Below are 23,396 nucleotides of genomic sequence, written 5' to 3'. Positions count from 1 at the left end.
TGCTCGATGTTCTACTCGAATGATCGAATTCGGTTCGTGAAAATCCGCGTTTGAATATGTTTGCTCTCTCATCCGTTTCTGCTGCTGCTCGTTTTTTCTCTCGCTCTTTGTTTTGCATTTACATCATCGATCGTTCTCGATTCTCACGCGTAAGTTCAATCTTAAATGTTATTTTTGATTTCGTTCACTTAAAGCACAGATAAAAGGAAAACATGGAAGGTTCGTTCATATTTCGCATTAATAAAACAATAATTAAAAAGAAAAAAAAAACATTGCACTAGCTATTTGTTTTGAGTTCTCTTCCACCGGTTCGCCTTGCTCTTTCGGTTGCTCTCGCAAAGAGGGCACCGTTTTCTTTTTACACTCATACAGGAAGATAAAAGGAAAGGGTTCTCGGATGGCGTGGACGGGGCAGGATCATAGGTATAAGAGTGATCAGGGAGGTGTTGAGGGAGAGCGGGTCAGAGGGATCAACTTAAACTGAAAACTGAAAACTATCGTAAACCATGGGAAAGAAAAGTAAGTTCTAACAGGACGCTTGAGAGTTTGCCCATTCAGTAGCGTTCTCGTTAAATGCCTCTTCAATCTCGTACCTCTCTCAAAATCATGTCCAAAGCTACTTCGCACGCTTTCTCTGTTCGATTCCGGCACGCCGGAAGCAAGCGTTCGTCGCTTATGCTACCGGCCTCCTAGACGGCGGAGTCTTCTAGTTTAGCTGTCTTTCCCCTAAGCCAGCTACCGAGAAAACGGGAAAAATCCTCCGTTATTCGGTGCTGGCAGTTGGTGGTTCCGATAGTCGGTTTGATTTGCTTCGTTTTCGCCTGCCGTTCGAAGCTGAATGTAACGAACTTCCGACATGGTCTTTGCCCTTAACCTCAAAAATGCGTTCAGCCTCCGCCGCCACGTTTGCTGCCTGGTTCGTACGCCATTTTTAGTTTGTAAATATAGAATTAAATAATTTTCCCTATATATTTAAATTTATTACACCTACCACTTTTTTTACTCGCACGATCGTGTATATGTTTTGTGTGTTATGCGTGTTGTTGTTTGAATGTGTTCGTTCCGCTTTCTTTTGTTTGGTTCTCCGTGTTTCGCTTCGGGTATTTTTGTAATTTTTCTTAGCCATTTTCAAATATGTTCGCGTTAATATTTTTTGTATGCTTTTGTTTTGTTTAGCGTTTCTCTTTTTCTTTTTGTTTTGTTTTGTCAATATAAATAACGAATATGTTACGGTTTACATCGTTCTAATTGCACTTTTTGTTTCTCCGCCATTCGCCACCCCCGGGCGTCTCCGCGCCCCGGGCCCGATCGTTCGACCGTTCAATATTCTACATGCTTCAATCCACTATCCCTACACCACCCCTACATGCCTCTATTCCTTGCGCATTCTCAGTCTATGGTGCGCACCGTCCTCCGTCCGTCTCCATCGGTTGTCGTTTCCTTGGTTGGTTTTGGGTAGTCATTTTGTTTTGTTTCCTTTGTGTTTGTTTTTAATGTTTTTTTTTCAATCCACTATCACTAAAATAGAAGGACAAAATGCGCCGCTCCGCTCGCCTTTCGCTTTCCTCCTCCCCAGCGCAGCGTCCCTTTACGATTTCGCGTGCACTACACCTAGCACGCGTGCTATTCGAAAGTTCGCCTTAAATAAATCCATCTTGTGTCCATCCGGAGCTGCGCTTTCCTCTCTTTTCGATCTCGTCTGTACGTGTTTGCGTGCGTATGTGTGCCTCGGTTGGGTATATGGATGTGTATGTGTGTGTGTGTGTTTTTATCTTCTTCCCACGACGCTGTGCTTTTGCCTACCGCCCTGCGCTGCGCTTACGAATTACTGACGAAATCTTAGTTTGGTCGAAAGATCAACATAACAAAAAACGGGTGGAACAAAAATCCCATAGCACATTGGCGCCGTGTTCGCGCGGAATGGTCTGTAACTTGGTCGACAGCCGGGCGCGACATAAAAACTGACACCATTTTGATACTCTTCTTCTTCTGTACGTCTTATTTCAACCCTCGTTTCACGGTGGTTTCAGCCCTCCATCGGTTTTGCAACGGTTTAGCTCCCTAGCTTTAGCTCCTAAATTTTAAATTTTCTTCTTGCTTCTTTTTTTGTTTGTTTATTAGAGAAAAATATACATCAAAATTTTGGATTATCAATCACAGATAGTGTATAAATATATATTTTTTTTCTCGTCCTTCTTCTCTCTCCGTCTCGCTACCGTCCATTCCATGTCATCAAACATGCGTCGTGTTTGGTGTAGAGCGTTCTGTGATCGCCTCCAAATTGTGCCTCCCAACCAGGTCGCCCGCCGACGGCTGTTTTATGCTCGAGATCGCGTGCCATGGTACTAAATTTTGCCTACCGTTTCGTGTCTAGCCTTCGTGGGCCCTTTGCCACCCCTGGCCCTTTGATCAGTTAATATTTTTTTTCTTGTTTTATCGTTTGAGGTATACGCGACGTGAAGACACACACATATAATATATTTCTTACTTATTTTCCACCATTTCCCGTTTTCTTGGGTTCAATTTTGACTGTCTGTTTGCTTTTGTTTTTTCTTGTTGTTGTTGCTTTTTTGTGGCCAGCGAGAGCGGGAAGGACGACGTGATACGTCCCTTTCATTCGAGCATCCTCGCCCCCCCCCCTCCCAAACCCTTATCTTTTTTTTGTTCTTACACTCCTGAGTTCCTACACTCGCGTGTTGCGCAGAGGGATCGTGAAGGTCAACGTCAAGGTCAAAGACGATCCTTTTGGGTGGGCTTTGCTCGTCAGTCCGCTTGCGCTCTGGAGTATCTGGACGCACCAGGCGTCTCCATTTGACGGTTTCCCCCAAACTCAACAAAACACGCATGCACGCGTGTGTTTGTGTGCAACCCCACCAATGCCATAGATTTGGTTTAAAAAAACATCCAGCTATAGAATAGGTAATTTTTGTAAGTTGTTTTTGCCCCCTTTTTATATAGATAAATTTTGATAAGGTTTTGTTACACAACATCATGCAATCGCTTGCGCCCCTACCCCCCCATTCTCTCTCGTCTAGGACGATATTCCGTTAGGTTACAATGTAAAAACGTCGAAACATAGAGTGATGCCTTTTTTTTTGTTCATATACTTTTGGATTTACCTCTCAGTGCCGTTGCAGGTTTGCCTTAAGGACGAATATGAGTATGTGTGTAGCCATCGTTCCTGCAGCGAGTGTACCCCGGGGGTGAGTGACTGTGTGGAAGGGTGATTTATCCACCCTGCCCTTTTGCCCCTCGCCCGGCACCCAATGCTAAACGGGTTATCACATCTTCTCCCGAGCGCGTATGAATGTGTGTATGTGTGTGTATATATATATATATATGTATATGTATTTGATTTTTTTCTTTTTATAGGATGATAGAATTTTGAACACCAAATAGGTTCCGGGTTTCTCTCGATCCCCTCCTCCGGACGCTTAGTAATAATTCATATTCGCCGCCGCCGTTGGACTCGTATCCTTTTTTCCCTAATATGGGCTTCGATCCTCAGCGGCGCGATAATACTTTTGCAATTTAGATATAGCCACAACATTTAGGTATTTTTGAGATTTTTTTTTTTGGATTTTGATTTTCCTCACTTCCGCCCCTACTGGTGCGGAATGTCGCCGAAACCCGAACACAAATAAAAAACGCATCCTATCACGATACACGTTCAGGGATATCGATGCTTCACGCCCTCACAAATACTCCCTCTCTCTCTCTCTCTCTTCCCTAGGGGCAAACTCATTCGTCCCCGTGCACTCTCGCGGGTTACATTGGCTCACTGAGGGCGACTTGGAATGCGACGCACTGGTTGTGGATGTGTGCGAATGTATGTGTGTGTGGGTGTGTATGTGTGTAAGGGGGCAAGTCGGCCATTCTGGCCACCTCTGGCCGATAAAAAGATGTCCAAAAGTACGGTGTGTGAGTGTGTTTTCTTTTTCTCTTCTTACTACACGCTCGTCCGCCCGGGGGTCTCGAACGCGCGGCAGACTCGAGGGCTCGAATTTGGGCTTCGCGACGTCCTTGGGTCCTTGAAATGGGCGGTGTTTTTTTCGCGATTTTCCTCCCACCCATTTCACGCACGTCCGCCCGTCCGTCCCTTTCGCCTAATCACCTTCCGCTTCCGATCGCTTTCTTGACTCGAGGGGACGTTTTCAATACGGGGCATGGGGTGTGTGTGTGTGTGGGTGTGTTTCCGAGTGTTTGTGTATGTGGATGTGTGAGTGTTTGCAGATCACACTGCAGCCTACTTGTCGATTGTCAAAAAACGTTTCATGTGCACTACCAAGCTCCGGCGCCATTTTCTACCTGCTTGCTTTCGCTTCATCGCGGCCATCTTGGATTCGATGGCCGAGCGAAATTGGACGATCGCGATCGCGCTGACGAGGATCGCAATCCGTGCGAGGAAAGCGGCACAGGTTTGTGTGAGTGTGTGTGTGTGTGAGTGTAGATCCGTCCTTCAAAAGCTTAAGTTAAGTCTCGCCCCGCTGGCTGAATGGATAAAATTGTTAACACTTCGTGCTCTCCCACCCGCCTGTCTCTCTCTCTCTCGTTTGCGCCCTGCTCCTTCCGGCCCTGCCGCGCACTTTGACTACGATGATATACGGCTAATGTAAGCATAATATTTGAACTATGGATTCCCCGGCGGTCGCCTAGCAGACGGGGCGTCGCAGTTGCAGTTGCAGCCGGCCCTACGAGCTGTCATCGGCCATCCCCCGTTGATGGTGGTTGTTGTGGTGATGGTGTTGGTGGTGGTGCAGTCCATGTCGCAGGCCTCTTCCAAGGTGGTTGGCCATACCAGTACGTAGGGCGTCCGGATCCGTGCCCGTTTCACCGTCTGAGCTCAGCAGCCCTTCCGCGGAGTCACCGAGGAGTCCACGGGTCGCACCCACACCACCCTGGGCCGCTCCGTTCAGATCCTCAAGAGCCGTCCGGTGTAGATGGGCCGCCGACATCGAGGACAGGTTTTCGTGCAGTTTCATCAGACTCTCGACGTTCTTGGCCAGCAGTTGTTCGGGTGTGCTAAGGGCACCGGTGGGTGCATGCGGGAGACCACTGCTACCGGTGGAGGAGGTGGACGAAGCGCCTGGACTGGCCCTTTCCCGCTTAATGCCATCCGGGTGGAAGCCCATCGGAGGGCTTGGTGCCGCCCGTTTGCCAGCCATCCGTGCCAGAAGGGCCGCATCATCGGTCGAAGGTCGTCCTTTGCCCTTCAACAGCTGCTCGAACAACGCCCCATGTCCTGTGGCCAGCTCACTCGACTTCTTGTCGAGGCTCTGGCGGATGATGTCGTCCAGAAAGGAGCCTCCATTGGTGCCACTCCCATCGTACAGCTGCTCGGCCATCTCACGTACGGAGCTGCCCTTCGGTAGGGCACCAGCACCAGCACCAGCGCTGCCTGCAGGTTTCCCGCTTGCGTGAAGTCGCGTGTCGCGTGTCGGCGAAAGAGCTCCCAGTGGCTGCAAAGGCCCCAAGGGTGATCCAAAAAGACCGTCTGGGGCTGAAGGCTGGCCACGCGAGAAATCCACAGCCGGTAGACCTCCGAAACCGCCGGCTGCGTGTGGCCAGAAGAAGGGTGCTCCGTAGGGCAGCTGGGACGCCATTGCCGTCGAGTCGAACATCGGCAGTTTCGGTCCAAGGCCACCATTTGGAGAGCCCGTTGCGTACTGCGCCTGTTGCTGCTGCTGTTGCTGTTGCAGGTGATGATGGTTCTTACCAGAGTGGCCTGCGGCAGCGGCAGCCGCGGAGGTGCTTGCCCCACTACCCGAGCCCTTTGGCATTCCAAGGGTTTTGCTCTTGTCGAGACCGCGCAGAGAAGACGCCGCATCCGAAGGACCTTTAGCCGAAGAAGGACCTCCCAACCGGTGATCGTCGAGTCCGGGTTGAGGTTTGGGTTCACGTTTGCGGGGCCTCATGAGGTGCCGCTCCTTGACCTTGTACTCCAAGGTCGAATGAGGAACACCGTAATAACTGCCCGCTCGATGTACCGACATCTCACCACGTTGCACCGCCTTCACGGCTTCCACGAGACTGTCGCGATCGTAGTTGCGATATTTGCCTCGTTTAGGTCGCGTGCCCTTTCCGCCGGTGCCAGTGCCGCTGGCGGCTGCCGCTGCCGCTGCCGCCGCTAGTTGAGCGGCACTACCGACGGGTCCGAGTCCGGCAGCAGCTGCAGCACCAAAGTGCGAGATATCACCGAGCGTCTTGATGACGGAGATGCTGGGCCTCTTGAGTTGCTCCATTTGCTGCTTTAGCGCGCCACCGTCCGTTTGATGGTGCTGCTGGAAGTTCTTGCTGATGCTGCGTGCGATCACCTCGTGTACGGAGAGCATCGATTTACCGCTGGGTCCAGATGTCGCTGTTGGAGGTGGTGACAACGATGGGTCACCCTTTGGCGCACCTCGCAGACCAAGCAAGGGCGGTGACACCACCGACAGGTGATTGGGAACAAGTGAGGTGCGCTCCTGCTGTGAGGACGATGCCACTGACAACGAGGACAACGGGGAAGAGGACGCTAGTGAGGGTGCAGCGATGGGAGGTGCCACACTTGTCTGTGGTGACGCCGACGCTGAAGGATGAGACGTACGATGAGTTGGAGCGGCGACGAGACTGCTCAGGACGGCCGCAGCAGCTGCTGTTGGAGGTGACGGGGTGGCTAGACTGGGGTGGTGTAGATGGCGGTCCAAATCCCCATTCTTACCTCCAGCCCCCGGTGAGCTTCCCGGGGCTCGACCGTAGGACGGAATCTTCAGGATGACGTGTGGGTCGTCGCTGTTGGTCGCCTCGTTCAACTCCATCGAGGACAGAGAGGCTGGCGTGTCCGGTGTTCCTGCTGAGATGGTGCGCAGCTTGACGTGCTGCTGGAGCTGCTGTTGTTGCTGGTGATGTTGCTGCTGCAGCTGTTGCAGGAACGGAAGGTAGCACGAATCGAGGGTAGCAGCTTGTGACGTGGTTCCGTTGGCGTTCAGAGCAGCACTCAGCGATGGTGAGGGTCCACCAAGGGCTGTGGCACTTCCTGCGTACGTCGTCTGAGAGGTCGTCGCAGGTGTCGTCTCACCAGTTGCACTTCCACTGGCTCGCTGGATCTGATCCGTGAGCTGTTGCTGCTGCTCTAGCACCTTACGCAGCAGATTGGGCAGCTCTGCCAGTGCCTGTTGCGCCTCTCCAGAAGCCTGCGCCTGCGTCGAAGCCGTCACCTGCAGCATGCGTTGTACCTGCATTACGAGGCTGGGATCGAGCAGGGTAGAGGCGGCTGCCGCCACCAGGGGGGATGATTGTGGGGGTCGGGTGGTAGGGGGTGTTGCGGTCACGGGAGTTGGTTGCCGGGCTGCGGTTGGTGTGGGAGTGGGCAAAGGACTCGAGTGCGCCTGCAGACTGAGGCCGGAGACGTCCAGTGAGGCTGGTTCGGGTGTGGCACGAGGCTGGGCAGGTGAAGTGGCGGTAGCCGGAGGTGTTGGGGTGAGGACGGGCTCGTGTACCCTTCCCGATCCACCGGCCTCGGCGAACATTTTCAGCAACACATCAGCCAGCACGTGCTGAGGCAGCTTGTCCAGCAGATCCGCATCCTTGAGATTGCCGTCCTGCGAGTCCTTGTCGTCGTCGTCCTCTATGAGGGCCGCTACGCCACGTTTACAACCGAGCGCCATTTTATAGACCTTGTTGCGTAGAGTCGACCGCGGGATGCCGTACTGAACCGCGGCACGTCGAGTTCCTAACCGCTTACTCAAGATGTCCTGCAGCGCATGTTGAAGCCCATCTTCGGTGTAGGTCTTGCGTCCTCCAACAGGAGATAGTCGCGGTTTTGCCCTATGGAAGAGAATGGAAGAATCGAAACGTGTGAGTTGACACCCTGCAGTCGTTTTCAATCACTCTGACTTCACTGATCGATTTACTGAGCGATTCATCGACCGATTCGTCGACCAATTCATCGACCAATTCGTCGACCGATTCGCCGACCGATTCATCGACCGATTCATCGACCGATTCATCAACCGATTCGTCGACCGATTCATCGACCGATTCGTCGACCGATTCATCGACCGATTCATCGACCAATTCATCGACCAATTCGGCGCATCAATCGGATGCTTTGACGTTTGTGACAGCCGAAAAAAGCCCAAGCATTCAAGATGGTCTCGTGCTATACGTTGGAAGACGTGATTTTTCATTAGTTTGCTGACGTGGGATGAGGACCTCTCTTGGGTACTTGTGTTTGAGGCCCCGGACCGGTCCACATATCGCCAACGCCAGCATCTCCTTCGGCACTCGGTTCTCAAGCCGCAAGTGGCGCCCTCTCGTGGCTTGGTGAAAAATTTTCGCCTGCCAGAATCCAAGTGGCCACTCATCGGCATGTGTGCCGGGTTGTCCAAGGACGAGGCTTTGGAGCCTCAGAGCTTCAGCATCTCGGAGTCTGACACAAAAGCGCGGACACGGCGAAACGGTCGCGTGATGAAAATGGTGAAAATGAAGCACGTCGCGAGGACACCACTTTCGACGACCACTTGCCCTAATTCGGTCACGGCGCAATGGCGTCCCAGCTCACGAGCATGTAAGGTTCTGTGTTGTTGCTCCGTACAACGCCTTCAACGGAGGGAGTGAGCTTATGCACGCCTTACGTCGATGTGGTGTTGGAGCCGTTTTTCTTTGCGGAATCGACTCCTGTTTATCGTAACACGACACCTTCGCATTTCCGGTGCCATAACACGCCGGTCGACCGGCCGAGGCTACGAGCGAAACATGAGCCGCCTAACATAGCGCTATTTCGGAGATGTGGAACGCCTATCTGCGGATCTGTACGATGGATGAATGGTGGAACCTTCAATCAACCGAAACGTACCAAAACCGATTTCAACTGATGGAAGCTAAATCAATCTCACCGATCTCAGGACGTACAACAGAAAGAGAGAGAGATAGAGAGAGAGAGAGAGAGAGAGAGAGAGGCAGCAAAGTGGCGATAATTGCGTTATAACACGCGTCCCTGGAGGCCTTTTGGATAGAAGCTGGTCTTGCGTTAGGTTACTGACCACCGCAATTCAACCATTCCAACTTGCCAATGGGTTTGCCTAAAAATCGAAGGATCTGTTTGCTCGCGTTTGCCTTGCACTTTCACAAGTGGCTGTAGAGGATGTCGTCGCTTTTGGAGGTTACATTCACGGTGTTCTCTCACCACACAGACACGTCATCCTCGGTTTGTCGGCATGCAGAGTGCAGCAGAAAAAAAGGGGTTACTTCGCATCGCAGTCGCGGACGTCGAACAGGCCGCCCAGATAAGGGCCCATCCAGAAGGGCATCCCAGAAGGGCGGTCCCGATGGAAAGGAAGAGCCCGTGTGTCTAGACGTGTCGATTTTTGCGAGGCCTCTTGTTCGGCTGTTGGCCCAAATTCCTGAGGCCAGAAGCCGGAGAGTTGCCGAGGGTGCGCAAAGGGTGCGAAATCGGGTTCAAGTGGTCGCGTCATTCCGGGAAAACTCTCGCAGGCAGTTTTCGGTGGGGCTGTGTTGGGTGGGAACCGAACCCGGGAAGGGTGTGAACAGAAACCACCCCAGTGGAAGCAAAAGGGAAAAGAAAAACGGTTGACGCGGCGAGAGACTCCTTGTGGTGGCTTAGGTGGCGTAAACATTTCCTCGAAATCTGGCTTGCCAATAATAATCGACGCCCATCACTTTCGGCACCTTTCTTCCGGGAAGCGAAGTCTGACTCCACAAAAAAAAAATGAACACTCCTCGAACAAGGGCTGTACGCGAAAAGAAAGTGCATTCTAAGCAATCGCCTCACTGCAAGGGGTTGAGAATTTTGCGCGTCTTGTCAATTTGGTAGCTGATTGAATCAAAACCCGGTCGCCAGGCAACCGACCTCGTGAATGGTGAAGCGATAATTTCTCACCGAGCTCAGGTTACTGAGATGCAGTGTAGGTGACGTTCCAAAACTTCAAATCAATGTATACGGGTGGGGGACTGGAAAGATCTGTCATCTAATTTCCTCGACTACCCGTGATAGTCCGACTTACGTCGAAAAGTGGCTACAAGAAGGAGACACGAGACTTCTCTTGCCTGAAAGATAGAGATACTTTGAACTAGCGCGTGTTCGATCAAGCATAGCCGTTTGAGTGCGATCAACCATGATGGTCGCCGTTGGCTCTGGGACGGAACAGGTTTTGTTCGAGTGTGTTTTGGTGTTCGATGTTTGGTGCGATGTTTTTTGGTGACGCTTCGTCTGATGGCGGCGTGTTTAGATGGGCTCGCGAAGCATGATGCGAAGCAAACCGACCGATAATGATTAGGAACGCCTTCCAAATATTTGGCCACATACGGGCCAGTGGAGGCCATGTTGCATATGACCTTAGAAAAGAGCTGAAGCGATTGCTTCGGTTGGTTTCAGAGCCATTAAAGCAGGCTGTGAACACTGATGCAAGCGCTGACGCAACGCGAAGGTCTTGTTGGGGTTTGTTTGGTCAAAAGCAAAGCAAAATTGTATGGCACTGTGATTCGAAGATTGAACTGAGTTCATTAGCGTGTTGAACTTTAGTTGAATATAATATTAAGGTGGAACTAACCGGCAAGAAATGAAACCAGTTACCAGGAATATTCGTTTCGAAATAAAGAAGCTATCTTTTGCATACTTAAGGTTTTCAATGTTAATAATTTTGGAAGGTATTGTTAAGTTTATTCGTTGAGTTTATGAATAACTTTTTAAATTGTTCCATTTAAGGTTCGTATAGCTCTTCAATAACTCAAATTGCCATAAGACCTTTATTGTCTTGTGTACTTTTTCTTTTGTTTTTGGGTATGATTCAACTTTTTGCTTGAAAAACGATACTGATAGGACAGTTACGAGGCTGGGATACAACGTTACGTGATTTTACAAGCAATTTTACACGAAATATTCATTGGAATGACACTTACAACTGCAGTAACATTCATCTTTCGATGTAAAAGGACGTTTTTTCGATGTGGATCGCATGTTATCGTAGCATATATTCGCAGCCAGACAGAGCCCTTGAGTTTCCAGATGGAGTTACGTAGGCAACCACCACCACCACATGCACGACGTGATGCAACCGTACTGCACGGAGATGCAACTGCACGTGCAAAACCTGTCAAAAACAGCCGCCACGCCGGGAACCTCACTGTGGTTGAAATAATTTGGATGCAAACGCTAATTTGTGTAAGCAGCCCTTCACAGGGAACCGACGCGTTTGGGCGTTCAGGTTGTGTGGAGCAAGGACTTTGAAGGCAACATTGTCAAGCACCTTCGAAGGGTGCATTCGTGTGTTGCACAAAAATTGCCAGCGATCTGTGAAATCTAACAGTTTACCACTCGCCTGCGTCTGCTCTTCTTTTTTTGTTTTTGTTAACAAACGAAGGAAAAAGCATTTCAGTGTCAGCTCAGAAAACAGCGCGCACAACGCGCTAACAAATTTGCATTTTTTTGTGACACACGTGAGCCAGAACCGCACCGTAGCCGTGGCAGACAATTTCCGGCGTTCGATTACTGACGAGACATTCGAAGGTGAACGCGTATGGCGCTCCTTGGCAGGGATATATTGTTTCGAGCAATGCATTCATCGTCACATTGCACACGATGCACATATCGACTGGCTCACCAACACAGGCTCACAGGGGACGAGGATGGCCTGCAGTAAGGGCATGTGGCTTGTCCTTCGAAGACAGTGCCGCCTGCTGCCCTCTTTGCCGCCGTGCAGGCGCCTCTTCCGATCAGGGTTCTTTTATTTTGACAATCTTCACCCCATCGCGCTGTCTCCCGGAAAAGGGCTTCCACGCGTTGGTGTGAGTGAAAAGGAAATTGCCAAACCCGGCCAAACCCGAGACAGCACGAAAGTGCATCTTTCCGAGGGGTTTCACCCCGCGTGACGCTGAATGCAGCGCGCTTTTCTTTGCCATTCCGACTTCCCGGACCAACTTTTCGGAACGCGATGCATTTGCGCGACCACGCGTGTGTGTGTGTATGTGTGTGGAACGCGAAGTGCAGCAGAGCCCATGCACATTGAGAATGCAGTTTTTGTGCATTTCGGAGGTGAAAACGGCACAGAAGGGATGTGAAGTCCCTGCAGTGGTGCAACATGGTTCTTCGTCGTTGTCCTTCCCTTCTTGTCGGTACAAGAGCAATGCAAACAAGCGTCGTTCGTACTGACCAGGACTCCCGGCTGCAGTCCGCGTGTCCTGTCGGCCAAGGGGGTCGGGTGGAATATTTCGGCGAGCCTCCTGCGGCCGTCTGCAACCCACCGAAACGTGCATAACATGCATTCGAACCCAAAAGGTCCTCCTTTAGCGCACACCATGCCCTTTTGCGTCGAGCGCACTTACACACCCGAATCGAGCGCAGCCCGTTCGAGCGCAGCGTGTGTGTAGAGGTGTTTTTTTGCAGTGTTTTTTTGCGATGCATAATTTGGTGCATATGCAACCGGCTGCCCTTTTGCGTCTCCGCCGGCCGATCCTAGACTCGGGAAGGGTTTCTTACTGCGAATGCTTCTTCTTGTTCGTTGGGGTGCAGCTACTCCGGTTATGCTTGGTCCCAGAAGAAGTGTGCGCCACTTCAGAGAACGATGGGATGGGATTGTTTTTTATGTGCGTGCGTGTGTGTGTGTGCATCATCCGAGGAAGATGTGCTTCCCTAGCGATTTCGCGCACCCAGGACGAGCGGAGAATCCTTGCACCATTGGCAATAATTGTTCGCGGGAAATGGTGCACCCAACGTGGAGGGCTGTAGCCGCGAGAGAAGAGTGCGAATAATTTCTTCAACTTTCCATCAGCCACGCCAGCCAACCCGCCTCGAGAGCCTGCCACCTGAAGTGATGGAGGTAAGCGTGGCAAAAAAAAAAATCAGCACCCAACAAAAGGAAAGAACCAACTAAAAACGGCACGGAACACGAACGGAGTGTGAGTGTCACAGGCGCAATCGTGCCGCTTCATCACGGGTAAATGGTGAGGCCAAAAATGGAAAAGGCGCCAAACGGGGCCGAGTGGGTGGGCTGACTGGCAGGCAGGCAGGCAGGCAGGCAGGCAGGCAGGCAGACAGGGAAAGGAAACCGAAACCACCTTCGAAAATAAGAAACGTGTAAAAAAGCACTCAGTCACACATACACACACACATGCGCGAGCGCGTGTTAACAAAAAAAACGCATACACCAAATCGGGCCTTCAGTTTGTGGTTTATTCGTTTGAAGGGTGAAGGACGGTAATGAGCATGTTGGTGCATTTTCGGAGCCGGTGCATTTGTGTCGAGGAAAGGAGCATTGGGTGGGAGCATGAGAGGAGCTCCGGTTTCGTGCCACCGAAAAATGCATTCTAACATGCATGTGCGCGCAAACATATATTCGTTCGTGTGTGCCGTTTTTGGGATTGTGTTTTCCGAGATAGGGTTTTTTCCGGTGCTGTGGTGGAGTTTTTCCGTGCGTGTGTGTGTGTGTGTGTGTGTGCGAGAGAGAGGGTGGAAAGTGGCACAAGGAAACGCGGGGCACACTCACGTGTGGGTGGGGGGTGGTGTAATTTATGCAACCATCGAAAAAAGGCGTTCTTTAAAAAACTTCACCAACACTTACGCATGCCTTTGGAGCGACAAAAACAACAAAACACAGGAGTGGGACACAAATGCAAGAAAAAAAAAACACGCAAAAAAAACACATACACACGGGAAAAGGAACGAAATCCCTCGGCGTGGTGCATTCGAGGACGGCATGTAAAACGAGACGGAGCAACGGCGAGCGGGAGCGAGAAAGAGAAAAGGTTTACACGGTCGGAAATAAAGGTAGTTTTTGTGGGTTACATGCGGCGGGTTGGCTGGCACGCCGGAAAGACGACAATTCGTCCTTTCTTGGGGATTTTTTGCTCACCCCCATTCACCTCTATCGTCCCCGTATCGGCCTCGTATGCACCGGCGAAATGCACTTTTCTGCATCGGGGGCGACTGCATTGGGACTTGGCCGGTTTGAAAAAGCGACCGTCAACCTGGCTAATGAACGGGTGGAGACTTAAGGGGAAGGGGCGGGGAGGTGGGTTATGGAGGGCTTGGGGCAGTTGGGAAACCCTTCCACCCAACCCGTGCTGCCCCGCCCGTCCGGGTGCATAGATTACGGGGATATGACGCTTAGGAGGAGTGCGCCCTCGTTTGGGCTGGCTGGGCGTTTGGTGTAAGTTTAAAATTTTGATGAGAACTCGCTTTATTTCTTTTTCTTTCTTCTTCTTTTTCTTCTCCCGTTCTCCGACCCTTGCGCGACAAAATGCATCCGCCCCGAACGTTGCGGTCGGTCGCCCTATGCGCTGGGGTGTGCTGCATGTGTGCATTGGGGATGAGTGTGAGTGGTTTTTTTTTTTGTCTCTGGTTTTATTTTTTTTTCTGCACGTCGCTTTTACTCGGGCGATTTTCCGCGCGCTCACATACATGTACGATTTCGAGAGTTGCACCATGTGTGTGTGTGTGTGTGTTGGTGACAGAAATGCAAATCCAGTGTGAAATGTGTTCCCGACGAAGAACGCGCCCTGGCCGTGGGGACCGCGGGTGAAGGTGAATCAGGAATCCCCGATCGCAAAAAGGACCGCTTTAGTCTAGGAGCACGAGAGACAGAGAGACAGAGAGAGAGAGAGAGAGAAAGAGAGAGCGAGAAGGTGTTGTGAAGGAAGTAGTGGAGTGGTGCAGGGCGAAAACGAGACAGCGCAGCCAGAGTGCATCGTGTATGCATTTTTTGAGCTAATAAAAGGAAGGACCGTCCCAAAAGGAAGTTCCTTCCGCAGTTTTCAATCACAGCGAGCGGTCCACGGGCGATGTCGTGAAAGGATTGCGTTGACGTCGCAGGGAAGGAGCCTTAGAAGGAGCGAGAGAGAGAGAGAATGAGAGGGAAACGCGGTGCATCGAGCGAAATGCATTTAAGGACGGCGAGCCCTCGCGTCATACGTGGCAACGTGACACACGTGTGTACGGAGTACCTTTGAAGATTCGGCTCCTTTTTCTTTTCGAGCTACTGCAGCAGCAGCAGCAGCAGCAGCAGCAATTGCAGCAGTAGAAGTGACAGAGGCACGAATGCAGTAAGCTGAACGGAAGTTCGGCAAGTTCATTAACCTTCCCGGCTTTGAGGCGGCCGTGCATTAGAGGAGGTGTGCGTACGTGTGTGTGGGAGAGTTTTTTTTTATGAAAATTTGATGACACGCTTACGTGTCGCCCGTTGGTTGGCGGTTTTGCATTTCGCAGCAAGGAAGCGTCTATTTTTGATAATGTATCGATTTTTCAAAACCATGCGCGGATGAAATTTGCTTTGTGGGGTGGCGTGTTTTCTTGGGAAACTGATTCAACATAGAGGGTGAGAAAATAAAGCTCCTTGATTGCATTTGGTCAAGCTGAATCATTTTAGTGCAGGTCGTCCGATGATGCCAACTGTCGTCGAGTGCTCCACGAGCTCCCTAAGGTCGAGGTTTGGATCCTTAGAGGAGTTTTCATTTCCCAATGGACACGAGACTCCAAGGAGACGATCTGGTCGGATCCCCCCAAGGAATCCAAAGAGATGCAAGCTGTGTTGCGCGAATTACGAGATGTGACGACGTGGCTGCTTAATTATTAATCTGATTGCGATATTTTGGACATTGTGGATCTCCAATAGCGACAGGATGGTTCCAAAATTTTCCCACAAACGCGACGAATCGAAGCCATTGCGCTCGATTTCCGGTGTCAAAGCAAGCGTGCTGATCAATTATTTCGCCACAATCTAGCATCCGCCTGGAGATCCTTGGCGGCGGCTTCATATGCTTCTTTTTCGTCCTTCTTCTTCATCTCTCTCTTTCGCTCATCCGCTCTTTGTCCCTCCTCGGAGGTCAGCCGAGGAAGCCGTGAGATGAAATGGCATAATGCGAAGCTATTTCTGTCGTTTGCGCCATGTTTTCCCCTTTTCGCGGCTCGAAGGGAACGCTTTATCGCCGCCTTTGCCCTTCTCGCTGCCGACCCACCACATAGTGGTGCCGAATGCGAATCGATGTGATTAAATATTTTAAGGTCAGATTTATTATTTATGAAACTCGCGTACTCCTTCGAACGGATCGCGAGCCGCGTGGGGCTTGCATCGCCGAGTGCTGGCGGTAATTTTCGATTAAAATTGCAGTAATGCAACGCACCCGCATGGGCGATGCGGCAGGAGCAGGGGAAGGCAGCAGCAGGGGCCAGCAACAAGCTGCCCTTCATCAGCCCTTCACCACCCTTTTGAGCCCTTTTGCCCCGAGCCTAGTACGGGTTTTCTTTGTCCGAAGATCGCGGACAACGTCGCGGACAAACATGCGTGCCATCGAAGCCCGTTTCAAGGAGGGGCTCGAATATTACAGCACACAGGGGAAGAAAAAAGCATTTGCTCACGGGTGAGTGAGTGAAACGAAACGAACCAACGTAAAAAGGTCACGATGGCGTTGGGGTGAGTTGCGAGGTCGCGCGTCGTAAACCCCACCGTCATAGGGCGGCTCGAAGGCGCGAAACGCCACCGTACGCAAGTGGCATTTCGTAACGTCGCTGACATTTGATGGTCTGATCGGTGGCTGATCCACATCCGGCTGGTTCGATGGTGTGGTGGATTTGCTGCGTTAACAAACGCGATGGTGTGATCCCGAAAGGGCTCCAACGGGATCGCCGCGAGTGGAACGGTGAGATTGTTTAGAAAACGTCCGGTGCACTTCATTTTCGAGGTTATCTTTGGTGTGGACGAAACCGGACGACGGAATCTTCTCCAAATGCACACCCAAGCACCCTTGAGGGCGCGTTCACGCAAGCCACACACGTGCGCCGAGCATCTCGCGTTTCCTTCTGCGTATTCGAGCACGAGAAGATGATTTTATTTGGACCGTGGTTTCGTGGAAGCGGGTGTGACAATCTGGCGATGCTTCATCGACGTCGAAATAGGATATTTTGCTGACGGAAGTGTTTGGGCCGGATTTCTTCTTCAAAAGTGCTCAATTTTAGAGCACTGCTCTGGCCTCGAATCCGACGTTCCTCGAATCAGATCGTCAACGCAAGATCGCTGTTGTGGTCGTTCCACGAGGTGTGGCATTAAAATAGTTTTATCGAGCTTGGATTTCGATCGCAACGATTCATTTCAGTCGTTGAGGAGCAGATTGCGAAAGAAGCCGCTTGTGTGACCCGTTCGAAATTGATCCTTTGAACGAGGTGGACAAATGTACAGGCAAGCAACAAAAGCTGCAAACAAAATGGGACCTCTTCCTGCTTCTAATTGGAATATCCCCGTGCATAAATATTGTTGTTTTTTTTTTTTACCGATGTCCGTGCGACTGTTTGCATTATGATTGCGCATTTCCAACCCAAGGCCCATTGCAGCCCATCCGGTGCGAATTGCTTCCGCCAAAGTGCCACTGAAAATAGGCGCGAATAGTTCCGAGGGGATGCGAAAAAGGCGATTACGCGAAAAGAGTGCAAAAAATACAACGCTCGACGGTCGAAAAAAGAGAGGCAAAAATAAAATAAAATAAAATAAACGGAAATGATTATTTTGAGAGCGATTTGAAACTCTCGGTGCTGGCGACTGCGGGAATAGGCAGGAATAAACAACAAAAATATGGTCGCAAATCCATAGAATTCTTTTCCATCAATTTTCGTTTTTGTTCGGCGCCCGAGCCCACCCAGTGCATATTGTGGAGGCGCATAAAAACGTCCATTTCCAAATGAAAGAAGGGAGGGGCGAGGCGAATGGTAAAAGCAGGAAAGGAAATAAAATGCGAAAAGAGAAATTCCGACAGGTGCATCATTCAATTAACGGCTAGAAACAATAGATCGCGGGAATTCATCCGCTTTTTTGTGTTTATTTGAAATAGAAAAATTCTTTTGATGGTACAACATTATTGGCCCGATGGTGTTTAAGCATGGGGCAATGATTTAAAAAAATATACGAGAGAGAAAAAGGCAGATGGCTGTGTTTGCGTGCTGATAGCGTGCTGGTGTGTGCCGTGAATGGTGTCACAGCCTGAATGACGCTGCATACAAAACTCTTTTATGCGTTCGATCAGAGCATTGTGCAACAAAGCTCTTGCCCGAGTCACACGTTTAGCTCGCTCCTGGGTCAATTCTGCAGTGCTTGGGACAGAGGTAAAGGATCCTTGAAATAATAATAAATCAAAAAACTCTTTCTGACCAGCAAATATAGCCATCAGAAAAAAATATTAGCACTTCTAGTGCTTATTGTTATACCAAAATGGCGCTAATGTTGAATTGATAAACTTCAACAGCCAGTTGGTTGTGGTGGAAAAAAATAACGGCTGTTCTTAATTGTATTTATTAATGGGGAGAAGCTCCGATGCAGAAAACCGTATTGCACGTTTTTCCTTCGTATAATCACGAGCTGCCCCTTTAAATTACATAATTTGTCACATTTTTGACACCTTTCTTGTGCCGCAAACCCGGGTCCGTACTAATTTGTCATACGGGAAAGCGAAGTTTAAATGCGTTAAGGGTTCAGTTGCAGATGAAGTTGAAAATTCAAGACATGCCCGATGCATTTGCCTGCTCACGACACTCGTCCGTATCACAGAAGGCAAAACCGGGGGTTGATGGACGAGAAAAAACACTTTCTTCCTGCCGCGATGGCGAGAAAATAAATGAGAAACAGATTATCCTGCCTGTTCACGCATCTGTTCGCTGGAATGAGCGCTGGAACATCCGTGTGGCTCCATTTCCCCTTTTCATGGCGTGCTGCGATTGTTTCGCGATTCTGACAGCTAGCTGATGGCGTCAATTTTGACTTGTGTTGTTTTTGTTTGGCTGTCAAAAGTGGGTTAATCATTGTATAGAAGCGTTTTTTAATCAAACGATTGCTTCCAGTCCCACCGAAATCCCAGTTTGAGACGCATTGTTTCTCGCTTCCTTCATTTCGGATGCACTTCGAAATGCACTCCGCTTGAAAAATGCACCACCACAACAAGGCGTGGTGCATTTCCAGCAACGGCAAATTTGGACCATATGGGGTCTCTCTCCCCAGTCCCTACGCCGTATCATCTTGCCAACGGTTTGTGGACGGGGAAAACGCATCAATCCAACGGGAGCGGGGATTAAACCCCGGTGCATTCAAAACCGACAAATTCGAGAACCGCACTCCTGCATGCAGCGTAAATGTTGCATTTGTTTTTCCTTTTCGGGAGGTTGTTTTTTTTCTGCGCTTCTTGCTGTCACCAATCAGCTTACCCCAGCGGACCCTGGTTTGTGGCAAAGCGAACGAAAAGGAAAGTTAAGAGGAAATGCCCGAGAGCAATGACCCCACGAGCACATTGTCGCCACATTCGATGCACCCCGGGGTGAAGGGTTTCATTTTCGTTCTCATTCTCGTTCTTCCAGCATACAACAACAACCACTCGAAAGGGTTCGCATGGAAATTGCTGCAGGGCACGTCGTACAACCGAACGGTGTATGCCGGTTTTGGGAGTCAGTGCCGTTTTCGGGAGCACGGGCCATTTATTAGGGGCTCGCGTAAATCAGGAAAGGGCAACACGCGAGAAACGGCGGAGAAAGTGGAAACACAAACCCAAGCAAGAACACACGGTGTCGAGCTGCACTTTTTGACACATTTGCCACATCACTCGCCCACCCGGTGCACGCTGCATCTGGATGCATCTGGGTGCATTCTGGCCACCGCCACGCAGCCTTCGGTCTTTGTTTTGGGCGCTTCACTTTGCAGTCCGTTTCGCAACATGATTATTGCTGCTGTTATTGCCCCGTTTTTATGATGATTATTTTGGCGGCAAATTAACCTCACGCGTGCATCTGCCGCCCTGGAGTCCCTGCCTGCCCTGTTCTCTGGGGAGTGAACGAACTTTGCGGTATTTTGGATCGGTAAAGCCCATATGGGCCGAAGAGGCATGATAGTGTGGTGCTGACGCAGTACGTCAGATGTAAGATTGCACGATGCATGTTTCTTTTTTTTGTTGCTGTCTCCCTGTGGCAGCTCCTTCGGATGTGTTATTTGCATGTGCCTTCGGACGACTCATCAACCGGTCACTCGAAGTGCATTGCCTTGCCGGCAGAAAATGCAGTGAAAGCAACGTGGGGATGCGTGCTGACAAATGGTGAGTTGGTTTTCAAAATCTGGCAAACAGACGCCAAGACCCAAGCTGGAAAATCTCGGCACACCAGATCCATTTTTCACGGCCCTTAAACGGTGGCATGCCACAGGAGGATGAGTGTTTGATCGCTGTTGTCGGTGGCGTTAGGGCGAAGTTACGACCGGGATTAATGACGCGTGAATTAATTGCAATAAAATGCGCAATAAAATGGTACATCATATTACATTGGCACTTTCTTGAGGAAACTCGTACATCTTGGTTGTTGGTGCAAAGTAGTTAAAGCCCACCGGTGAACCGGCTTGGCTTGGAAAGTGTGGAACGAAAAGAATATCGCATATGAATGGCAGATGAGAAGAATACACAATTTATCTGGACCACGGAGTACCGTGATCATTAAAATAGATAGAAATCGATTTCCGTTGGGAGGCACACGAAGCTTTAAAAAATGTATCTCTCTCTGGTCTTTTGCTAGCCAGGCGGCGGAAACCTTAAGGACACTCCACTCCTCCAGTGAGTGTTCGACTTGCCGTACGCATCAAAAGTGGTATTGAAAACCAACACTTCGAGCGATCCGAGCAGCACTCGAGGTCCTTCCACTCGGTGAGCGTCCTTTCGTCCTGTGAGCCGCATCCGCGTAACGAAGGTGCCGGCAGCCAAGGATCCAAGCAGGGGCGTTCGAATTACTAATTAAAAATTTATCCATCGTTAACAACGATCACGCTTGCGATTCTCCGCTACCGGGAGCGATCGAGTGAGCGAGAGCGAGATTGGAATCGCGATTCTTTTTTAATGACTTTTCGCGCGCTGCTGGAAAGTGGAAGTTCCCGTTTTCAATCTGCGCCTCGAAGGAGGATAGAAGCGAAGGTGTTAATGAGAACGTGCCGTTAATTGCGGGGGTTCGTCGAAGGAATCTCGGATCCGGAAAGCCGTCGGACGCGGAAGCACCGTCAGTGGGTGAATCAAAACCAATCAATCGAATCGCCACCGTTCCTTTGCCGTGGATGTGTGGGGTCGGATCGTACAGTTTGGGATGGGAAAACAATCGGACGGACTCGGCACATTGTCCTAGCGATATCTTGGTGCCCGCATATCCCTGTAATGGGTCACCGTCGGTGAGATGGTATCGAATTTCAGCTCCATCAGCAAAAAGGAGGGGGCAAAAATTCAATTAAAAAAATGGCACCGATGACGACAACTGGTCGTGGATTGGATTTCTCCCCCACTATGAGTTGGAACAATGGAACCGACTCGGACACGTGTCTGGGTGGTTTGACTTACGGCTACACTTACTTGTACATGTGCTTCGGGTCCATCATGCTGCTTAGCAGCGAGCTCATTCCGGAAGTGCCTGGTTTCGCGCTGAGATCGAGCGGTTGCTCGCCGGTTCCACTAACACCAGCACCCAGTTCGGCCGCCATTTTGGCCGCCGTTGTAGGGCTTAGGGCTGCCCCGGACGAGGCCGACCCAGTCGCGGTGTCCACCGTCGTTGGAGACATCTGCTGTTGCAGCTGCGAGTACCAGAGTGCTGCTGTCGAAGGAAACCCAGCAGAAGTTAGCAGATAGATCCGTGGTCGAGATCGAGGTGTACTTACGATTGTACAGCTGGGCCAGGTTTGGCTGCAGTCCCTGCAAGGAGGCCGCCGTCGAGTACTGTGCAACGAAGGACTGCAACGATGGCAGGTTCTGAGATGCTCCAGCTTCACGCAACATCGCCGCCAGCGACTTGGCCGACAAGCCACTTGCAGTTCCAGCGCTCAGCAGATTCGCCAACAGTTCCGGTTCACTACTCTCGCTCGTGTCGGAGTCTGACTCTGCAGCCAGTGCGGCCACGGCAGTCTGGAAAACCAACCAAACCGAGTTGTTTTGCTTCTTGAAGGTCCCCAGGTCTTGTTCGTTAGCTGACACTTACCCGTCGATTGAGAAGGCGTTCGCTTTCGATAGGAGCTGGACCTGATTCCGGAACAAGCTCACCGGCCTCGTTCATCGTTAGCAGCTTGCCATCGACGCAGAAGTAACACTTATCCTGCGGCTTCCAGTCGACGGGTGTGGCCGTCTCCGCAGGTGTATCTCCAGCAACGCAGGACTCATCCTGCACTGCCAGACCGTTGCTGCGATGCGGGATCGTGTTGTTGTTGCTGCTGAGGGTGTTGTTGTTATTCGGCAGGATGTTCACCTTATCGGCGGAGGTTTCACTCGTGTCCTGGCGCTCTAGGTTCTCGGATTTAACGCGCGACGGATGTTCCAGGTCAGCTGCGAGTTCTATAGAGTGAGATGTCATCAGTCACAACCGATCAAACGGACATCTGCGGGGCTTAAGAATGATTTCGACTCACCTGGAGGTTCTTGCTTCACGATGGGTTCGGTTAACCGCGCGAGATCGGGGCTTGTCGCAGGAATGGCGGCCTGATTGGTATGACCTTCAGAGGTCACGCGGTCACCCGCGGGTGAAACTGGCCCAGAACTGGCCCCATCTAGGGCTAAACCAGTCGCAGGTGTGGCGATGCCATTGTCCGAGGTGTGGCAGTGACGAGATACCGGTGAAGTGACCTCGGCTTCGTCCTTGGCATGCCGCGATGGCGATCGAGCACTAGAAGGAGCAAGTTTGTCGGCCGCCAGACAATTGGCGGCTCGCGGACTGCCTGGACTGGCGGAGGCTGCTGTTTTTGGGTCGATTTCGGCGTCCCCAGGTGGACAGTGGCCATTTCGGACTGTGGGATGGTCAAAACCGTTCGGTTAGCGAATGAAGGACGAAGACTCTGGCCCTAAACGACTCACCTATGGCCGTTGCGGCGGCTGAATTTGCGGCCGCTTGGGCAGCAGCTGGCGTTGTGAGAGCCGCCACGGCTGCAGCATTGGCGGCGGCTACAATGGCGGCTGGATTGGTTTTCTGATCGATCATACCGCCGCCGACTAGCGAAAGGGCAGCGGCAGCGGTTGTGGCGTTCGCGGAGTTCATTAGCGGCCCTTGCTGTAGTTGGGCGGCTGTGGCGGCTCCGGGTGTGCCACCGAGTAGGTCGTCCTCGGTTGAGCTCGTCGTGCTGGGATCCAGCAGGTTCAACTGTTGCCGCGTAAGGACGTCCTGGTAGTGTTTCCATTTCCTGCGTCCCATCAATTCTTCAGCGACACGTTCTAGTCCTGCAACGACGGGGGATCGGGCTTGGTTTAGTCTTTTGGTTCGGTTCTTGGGCAATCAAGGCGAAAGGTGTTAGTGGAAGATACACGCACAGAGAGACAGACAGAGAGACAGAGGGACAGCAGAGTGATTCCCATCGGAAGCGATCGGAACATTCTTTCGAAGGTTTATTTGAGTGAAGAAATGAAGATGAAAAGTCGCTTCTATTGCGTTT

The 23,396-nt window shown here is 51.0% G+C and overlaps 1 protein-coding gene across 1 annotated transcript in view; it reads right to left on the bottom strand.

Annotated features, from left to right (window-relative positions):
- Positions 1–1,426: 1,426 nt before the first annotated feature.
- LOC128724177 (mushroom body large-type Kenyon cell-specific protein 1) overlaps positions 1,427–23,396 on the bottom strand; it is a 60,047-nt gene continuing 38,077 nt past the window's right edge. Inside the window, exons 2-7 of the mRNA XM_053817946.1 lie at positions 22,825–23,184; positions 22,383–22,757; positions 21,959–22,308; positions 21,642–21,885; positions 21,340–21,574; positions 1,427–7,806 (exon numbers count right to left, since the gene is read on the bottom strand). Coding sequence (XP_053673921.1) covers positions 4,692–7,806; positions 21,340–21,574; positions 21,642–21,885; positions 21,959–22,308; positions 22,383–22,757; positions 22,825–23,184 — 4,679 coding nt within the window. The 3' untranslated portion in view covers positions 1,427–4,691. The remainder of the gene's footprint in view (positions 7,807–21,339; positions 21,575–21,641; positions 21,886–21,958; positions 22,309–22,382; positions 22,758–22,824; positions 23,185–23,396) is intronic.

Source organism: Anopheles nili, chromosome 2, assembly GCF_943737925.1.
Source record: "Anopheles nili chromosome 2, idAnoNiliSN_F5_01, whole genome shotgun sequence".
NCBI lineage: Eukaryota > Metazoa > Arthropoda > Insecta > Diptera > Culicidae > Anopheles > Anopheles nili.
The sequence above is the reverse complement of the archived record's forward strand: the minus strand, read 5'-3'. Positions and strand labels throughout refer to the sequence as shown.